The sequence below is a fragment of the Rhinopithecus bieti genome, unplaced genomic scaffold, assembly GCF_001698545.2.
Source record: "Rhinopithecus bieti isolate Rb0 unplaced genomic scaffold, ASM169854v2 scaffold_4967, whole genome shotgun sequence".
In the NCBI taxonomy this organism is placed as follows: Eukaryota; Metazoa; Chordata; class Mammalia; order Primates; family Cercopithecidae; genus Rhinopithecus; species Rhinopithecus bieti.
In genome coordinates, this window is record NW_016804726.1 from 1,358,120 (window position 1) to 1,366,484 (window position 8,365).

Here is an 8,365-nt window from a genome sequence, read left to right on the forward strand (position 1 = left end):
GGGGGGGAGGCCTCCGCTGGGTCCTCACCTGGCCCCGCACGTGTCTAGCTTATTCCCGGCCGCCCGACCAATCACGACCCGAGGAACTGCGCCTGCCCCTCTCGCAGGCTGGGCCAATCCAGAGCCACGATCCGGGGAAGTTGGTCTGGCCTCATGAATAATTAATATGCCAGAGCCGGTCCGCAGGCGGGGTAGCGATGGAGGGAGGCGGGGGCGCCGTTGGGCGCCTGCGCAGTAGCTGCCCGTGTCGGCAGCTGCAGCGGGTCGCACGGCTCCGGCCCATCTCGGGGGGCGGGCGGGGGAGGCGAGGGGCGCGAGCCGAGTCCGGGCACGATGTCCGACGCGGGCGGCGGAAAGAAGCCGCCTGTGGACCCGCAGGCAGGACCCGGTCCGGGGCCGGGGCGCGCAGCTGGGGAAAGGGGCCTGTCGGGGTCCTTCCCCCTGGTCCTGAAGAAGCTGATGGAGAATCCCCCGCGCGAGGCGCGCCTCGGTGAGGGCGGGGGGGTGGTCCACGCGGGCCTGGGGGCGGGGCTTTTACAGGGGCGGGGCCTCGTGAGGGCGGGGCCGGGGAGGCTAGGGGTCAGGGAACAATGGTCCAGCGGTCCAGCGGAGGGGGATGGGGCCCGGATGACAAGGAGCTTGGAGGACGGGGCCAGGGGGCTGGGGACAGAGGGTCAGGGGCGAGCTAAGACGGTGGGTCTGGCGGGAGAGGATGGTGGGGCGGTTTGAGGAGGCGGAAGGGGATCGGGAGCAGTCACTTAAATGACGCTCCGGGGCCCCTCCCCCGGAGCCACCTGCATCGGAGTCACTTGGGATGCCGGTTTACAATGCCGGTTTCTGCACCCCACCCAGTCTGCGGTCACCGGGACAGTGGTCTTGCATTTTAAGGAGCACCCCACCGCACCCCCATTATTTTCTAAGTACACCAAAGTTTAGGAAGCGCAGGTCTACGGTAGCGGACTGTCATCGTACCTTACTCCTCCCGGGGGGACCTGGCTTCCTCCCTGGGTGTGAGTAGCCGCAGCTGCTAGGTCCACGCGGGAGCCATTCTGTTGAGGGGCTTCTGCTTAGCGGGTGGGGGAGGGGTGTGGGCGAGGAGTGCGGGGCGCCTTGGGAGGGGAGTTTTGGGCCAGGCAGGGAAAGGATGAGGGTCAGATGAGGCCACTGAGGCCCTTCGCCTGGTTGGTTGTGGCTGACCCTAGACTCTGGGGCCACGGCGGCAGGACTGAGCATCTTTTTGCCTAGGCCACAAACGTCCCTGGGGCATATGTGGAAAGCAGATCTGGCCTTGTTTTTCACCCTGGGAGATGGGGTACAGGGAACAGCAGGAGGGCCGTCTGTGGTGGGGTTGTGGGTGCACTGAGGTATACTTTGAGTGTGAGACCTTTGCATTTCTAAGAGCCATAAGTAATTCAGGATTTGGGAAAGGGATAGGCCTTCGAGAGTTATCTGGCCTGGGGAATGGATTTTCCTTTTCAAAATGCCGTTTCTCTTCCTTTCCTGGGTGTGTTCTGAGGCTCCCATCCCTGTGGCTGTCACTGTTGAGTTATAAATAGCTTCAGCACATCAGGTGAGGCCAGCCTCTCTCCTCCTGCTTTGGAACCTCATGTGCACAAACCCTTTTGTTTGTTTTTGAGACCATGCTTTGTTCCAAATCTGAGGCTGAGACAAGCTGCAGTGACAGGTGTACACATCTGACAGTTTCTTGTTTGAGATTACCAGGTAATAACCATCCATAAGAAGAATTCTGCCCGATATTCGCAGACTGCTCGCAAAACACGCTGACATCATCTTATTTCATTAACAGTCCTAGAGGGTATTCTCCCCACTTCCCAGATGAAGAAAATTGAGGCTCAGGGAGGTGAGGGTGCTTCCTCAAGGTCACACAGCTAGACCTTTGACACTCAGTTTGGTGCTCTTTCTACTGTATCACGCTGGCAACCACTGTTGCATGACCTGAGTGATGGAGTAAGTCTTTTATCTCTTACAATTTAAAATTCCACTTTACAAAAACACTGATTTAAAGTATCCTTAATTGTTTAGGCCAGGCAAAACTGGAACTTACTGTTGCCTGTCCTTTAGTATGGCTGCTTTTCTATCTCCTGCCTTCTCCTGCCTCCTTTGATCCCAAATGACCCCACCTGATATGGGTCACAGTCATTTCTGAACAGAGTGAGGAGACCAGCTTTCAGGGGAGGAGAGCAGGAAGGCCATCTGGCCCACCCAGCCCACCAAGGCTTGACTTTCTTACTTCCCAGTTGGCTTTCAACCAAAGCCTGGTATATAGAAAGCAGTTGCAGGAATTCAGGTTAATTTGTATTAGAAAGCCATGACCAAGTTGTTTGTCAAAACCTCCACCTTCTTAACTCACTGGGTGTGTTCATTTGTGTTGGACCAACAAGCTACTATTTGGTCTGGGAGTCTGTGCGTGACTGGTTTATTTCCAACTTAATCATATTTGATTTCTCCTTTTCACTTATAAATCCAGAGTTCAAAATTGTCTCCCTCAATTTTGAAAACCCATCATGAGCTTGTCATGATTTTATCTCCCACTTCCCTGATTAGCCTCCCTGTCACTTTGATTTCCTTCCAACCTTGTCACATTGCTCTCTTGTCTTTTTAAAATTGCTCCCTCTTGGATATCCATACATGTAACTTTGTGACTGAGACAATTAGGCAGATCCAGTCCCCACTAATTGATTAGTTTTGCTTTGAATAGGAACAGTCTTTCTTCTTCAGCTCCACCCCTCTCCTTCCTCCTAGAAAACCTGTTTTCAGTCTTTTCTGCTTATTCAGGGATAAAGGTCTCTTGAAATGGTTGCTTTGAAAAGGGTCCTGAAAAGACAGCTCCAGGCCCTTTCTAATAAACCTAACCTGAATCTGTTTGCAAATCCAATATTTTACATGTATTTTTCTATAGTCCACTGTCTGCCTACCCCTTGGTGGGCCCTTGAGATCTAGAAATAAATCAGTTCATACCCTCAATGAGCCCACAGTAACAATGATGCCTGCAGTGTGCCAGGAACACTGTAAAGACACTTTTTTTTTTCTTTTGAGGTGGACTTTGGCTCTTGTTGCCCAGGCTGGAGTGTAGTGGTACAGTTTCGGCTCACTGCAAACCTCCGCCTCCCGGGTTCAAGCGATTCTCCTGCCTCAGCCTCCCAAGTAGCTGGGATTACAGGCATGCACTACTGTGCCTGGCTGATTTTTTATATTTTTAGTAGAGACGGGGTTTCACCATGTTGGTCAGACTGGTCTCAAACTCCTGACTTCAGGTGATTCGCCCGCATCGAACTCCCAAAGTGCTAGGCTTACAAGCTTGAGCCACCGCACATGGCTCTAAAGACATTCCAATGCTATCTCTGGCTGGGCGCAGTGGCTCACGCCTGTAATCCCAGCAGTTTGGGAGGCCGAGGCGGGTGGATCACCTGAGGTCGGGAGTTCGAGACCTGCCTGACCAACATGGAGAAACCTCGTCTCTACTAAAGCAAAATTAGCCAGGCGTGGTAGCGCATGCCTATAATCCCAGCTACTTGGGAGGCTGAGGAGGGAGAATCACTTGAACCCGGGAGGCAAAGGTCGTGGTGAGCTGAGACCGCGCCATTGCACTCCAGCCTGGACAATAAGAACGAAACTCTGTCTCAAAAAAAAAAAAAGTTATCTCTAATCGTCACTGAAGAAACAGCTTTATCCTTATGTACAGTGGAGGACACCAAGACTCAGAGAGGTTAAGTAACATGGATAAGGTCACACATCAAACAGCAAGTGGCAAAGCTGGTACTCCTCCCTGGGCTGGGTTGCTGTGGAGAAGCATAACTGGAGGGAATAGGACAGGGGAACACAAAAGTTCTTGGCCTGAAGATCTTGGCCCTTTCTAAGCTAAGGTATCCGGAAAGGTCAGAGACTCCATTTCCCTCCTTGTAGTCTCTCTCCTGCAGATGCTAATCCTACAGCTTATTCTGTTTTTGTTTTTGTTTTTTTGTGATGGAGTTTTGCTCTTTGTGGCCCAGGCTTGGGGTGCAGTGGCGTGATCTCGGCTCACTGCAACTTCTGCCTCCCGGGTTCAAGCAATTCTCCCGTCTCAGCCTCCCAGGTGGCTGGGATTACAGGCGCCTGCCACCATGCCCAGCTAATTTTTGTATTTTTAGTAGAGACGGAGTTTCACCGTGTTGGCTGGGCTGGTCTCAAATTCCTGACCTCAGGTTATCCGCCTGCCTCAGCCTCCCAGAGTGCTGGGATTACAGGCGTGAGCCACCTCTCCTGGCACCTGGTTAATTTTTGTGTTTTTAGAAGAGACAGGGTTTCACCGTGTTGGCCTGGCTGGTCTCGAACTTGTGATCTCAGGGGATCCACTTGCCTGGGACTCCCAAAGTGCTGGGATTACAATCCTGAGCCACCGCACCCGGCCAGTGCTACAGGCTATTCTGAATTAACCCTGTGACCAGGTGTGGTGGCTCACACCTGTAATCCCAGCACTTTGGGAGGCTAAGGCGGGTGGATCACCTGAGGTCAGGAGTTCGAGACCAGCCTAGCCAACATGGTGAAACCCCGTCTCTACTAAAAATACAAAAAGTTAGCTGGTCGTGGTGGCAGGCACCTGTAATCCCAGCTACTTGGGAGGCTGACACAGGAGAATTGCTTGAATCCAGGAGGCAGAGGTTGCAGTGAGCTGAGATTGCACCATTGCACACCAGTGTAAGCAACAAGAGTGAAACTCTGTTTCAAATAAATAAAATAAAACTGGCCATGTGCAGTGGCTCATGCCTGTAATCCCAGCACTTTGGGAGGCTGAGGCAGGTGGATCACCTGAGGTCAGGGGTTCAAGACCAGCCTGGCCAACATGGTGAAACCCTATCTCTACTAAAAATACAAAAAATAGCTGGGCATGGTGGCACGTGCCTGTAATCCCAGCTACTCGGGAGGCTGAGGCATGAGAATTGCTTGAACTGGGAGGTGGAGGTTGCAGTGAGCCGAAATTGGGCCAGTGCACTCCAGCCTGGGTGACGAGCAAAACACTGTCTCAAAAAAATATAAAATATAATAAATAATGAATTAACCATATGACCACTTAAGGTCTCAGAGCATGTGATGAGCCTTCTGGGAAGGCCATGCATGGATGAGGATGGGATGCCATGTCTAAAGGAAAATAGCCGGGCCTGGTTCAAGTGTGAGATTTTAACCGGAGAATAGAGTGGGCTCTTGAAATGCATGGGTTGGAATCGGGGCTCTGAGAAAGATGGACCAGGCCTGTGAGACCCACTGCCCACTTCCTGGGATTGAGTTAATCTGCTGTGTGGTATTTCATCGCAGATTTTGTTTCTGCAGATAAGGAAAAGGGGAAGGAAAAGCTGGAGGAGGACGAGGCCGCAGCCGCCAGCACCATGGCCGTCTCAGCCTCCCTCATGCCACCCATCTGGGACAAGACCATCCCATATGACGGCGAATCTTTCCACCTGGAGTACATGGACCTGGACGAGTTCCTGCTGGAGAATGGCATCCCCGCCAGCCCTACCCACCTGGCCCACAACCTGCTGCTGCCTGTAGCAGAGTTAGAAGGGAAGGAGTCTGCCAGCTCTTCCACAGCGTCCCCACCATCCTCCTCCACTGCCATCTTTCAGACCTCCGAAACCGTGTCCAGCACAGGTTGGTGAAAGGACATCGGGCAGGGCCACCTGTCCCATGCAAGGAAGTCCATTTCCCACTGAGGGCTGCTTGTGTCCATGTATCCAGTGAATCCCTTCTCTGAGGGCAAGTCCTGGTGGGGCTGCAGTGTGGAGAAACTTTTCACTCCCCACCCTTCTGCACGGTTCCCCAAGGCTGGAGATAAAAACAGTGGTCATGTCATCGGCAGTTGGAACCTTTTTGTTGGTTGGTGTGCTGCAAACAGTCAGGATGGGACCTTCTAGGCCAAAGCATTACAGGATAGAAATCCCATTCTGCATTTCCTCAATGCTGCTCTTTTTTTTTTTTTTTTTTTTGAGACAGAGTCGCTCTGTTGTCCAGGCTGAAGTGCAGTGGCTCAATCTTGGCTCACTACCACCTCTGCCTCCTGGGTTCAAGCAGTTCTCTGCCTCAGCCTCCCAAGTAGCTGGGATTATAGGCGCCAGTCACCACGCCTGGCTAATTTTTGTATTTTTAGTAGAGACGGGGTTTCACCATGTTGGCCAGGCTGGTCTCGAACTCCTAACCTCTCGTGATCCGCCCGCCTCAGCCTCCCAAAGTGCTGGGATTATAGGCATAAGCTACCATGCCCAGCATTAATTTTTGTAATTTTAGTGGAGATGGGGTTTTGCCATATTTGTCAGGCTGGTCTTGGCTCACTGCAACCTCCACCTCCCAGATAGAAGCAATTTTTATTTTTAGTAGAGATGGGATTTTGCCATATTTGTCAGACTGGTCTCAAACTCTTGACCTCAGGTGATCGACCACCTTGGCCTCCCAAAGTGGGGAATGCTTTCTTCGTGCCAGGGCATAAGCAGTATTCAAGTCCTACAATTACCTACTAGCCTGGGCAACAGAGTGAGATGCCATCTCAAAAAAAAAAAAAGCAAGCATTCCCACCACCTGGCCAGGACAAACATCATCTTCAGAGTCCGTCCTTACTCCTCCTCCTCTTTACATTTTACCTCTGGGGATTTGTTTTCATGCCCCTTGGACACGAACGTACCAAAGGAGACATGATTCCTGTTTTGGGGGCTCTGTAAAGCTTTCTGCAGGCTCCGAGGCATAGAGGCTGATAGCTCTTGCCTCCGGTATGTCACCGCAGGAATCCACACCCAATAAGTTCTCATACTGTATTTTTTTTTCTTTTTATTATGGAAATTTTTTCAAAAAAAATATAAAAGAGATGACTATAATGAACCTCTATATAACCATCACCCAGCTTCAACAATTCTCAACTCAGAAGCAGTTATTTGCAATCAAATTATAAGTATGTCAATATGTATCTAAAATATAAGGGTTCTTTTAAAAAGACATGAGGAAAATACTAGTTCTACATCTAAAGTTGACAAATCCATCAACATTCAGATTTCCAAAGTTGTCTCATAAACGGTATTTTACAGGCTGGGTGTGATGGCTCACGCCTGTAATCCCAGCTTTTTGGAAGGCCAAGACGGGCAGATCACGAGGTCAGGAGATCGAGACCATCCTGGCTAACACAGTGAAACCCCATCTCTACTAAAAATACAAAAAAATTAGCTGGCCGTGGTGGCGGGTACTTGTAGGCCCAGCTATTCGGGAGGCTGAGGCAGGAGAATGGTGTGAACCCAGGAGGCGGAGCTTGCAGCAAGCCGAGATCGCGCCACTGCACTCCAGCCTGGGCGACAGAGCAAGACTCCATCTCGAGAAAACAAAAACAAAAAAACGTGGTATTTTACAGTTTATTTCTTTGAGTCAGGATCCAGACAAGGCCTGTACATTGCATTTGGTTGATATGTCTTCTCAGTATATCTATAGGCTCTCTTTTTTTTTTCCCCCAATTTGTTAATAAACCAAATCATTTGTCTTGTAGAGTTTCACATGTGCTGGCTTTTGCTGGCTGTATTCTTTTTTTTTTTTTGGAAACGGCGTCTCGCTCTGTCTCCCAGGCTGGAGCGCTGTGGCGTGTTCTCAACTCACTGCAACCTCTCCCTCCCAGGTTCAAGCAATTCTCCTGCCTCACCCTCCTGAGTAGTTGAGATTACAGGCACGCACCACCATGCCCAGCTAATTTTTGTATTTTTTTAGTAGAGATGGGGTTTCACTGTGTTGGCCAGGCTGGTCTTCAACGGCTGATCTCAAGTAATCTGCCTGCCTCAACCTCCCAAAGTGCTGGGATTACAGGCATGAGCCACCGCGCCCCACCCTTTTTTTTTTTTTTGGAAATGGAGTCTCGCTCTATCACCCAGGCTGGAGTGCAGTGGTGCGATCTCAGCTCACTGCCATCTTTGCCTCCTGGATTCAAGTGATTCTTCTGCCTCAGCATCCCGAAAATTAGCTGCGCACCGACCACCATGCCCAGCTAATTTTTGTATTTTTAGTAGAGAGGGAGTTTCACCAAGTTGGCCATGCTGGCCTCGAACTCCTAACCTCAAGTGACCTCCCCCTTCGGCCTCCCAAAGTGCTGGGATTACAGGTGTGAGCCACTGTGCCCGGCCTGTAGTTGAACTTTCTATAAATAGAGTTGCATAATATGTCCTGCCTTTTGTTTTTAACTATTATAAGCTAATTACATTTATATGTACTTTGACTTATAACTTTCTATAGCTAGCTTTATAGTACAAATATAAATTATGTGGGCATCAGAATCTCTTTACACTAACAAAATAGTTTTACAGAACAAATTTATGAAATATTCTTTTTTTTTTTTTTTTTTTTTTTTTTT

At 50.3% G+C, this 8,365-nt stretch overlaps 1 protein-coding gene across 3 annotated transcripts in view; it reads left to right on the forward strand.

Moving 5' to 3' along the window:
• TEF (TEF transcription factor, PAR bZIP family member) overlaps positions 1-8,365 on the forward strand; it is a 34,286-nt gene that overhangs the window by 17,285 nt on the left and 8,636 nt on the right. Inside the window, exons 1-2 of one of the 3 annotated variants that reach the window (XM_017870287.1) lie at positions 32-490; positions 5,326-5,643. In XM_017870287.1, coding sequence (XP_017725776.1) covers positions 334-490; positions 5,326-5,643 — 475 coding nt within the window. In that variant the 5' untranslated portion in view covers positions 32-333. Of the gene's footprint in view, positions 1-31; positions 491-717; positions 1,011-5,325; positions 5,644-8,365 lie in introns of those variants that run through there. The other 2 variants (XM_017870286.1, XM_017870288.1) reach the window with 2 other exon arrangements.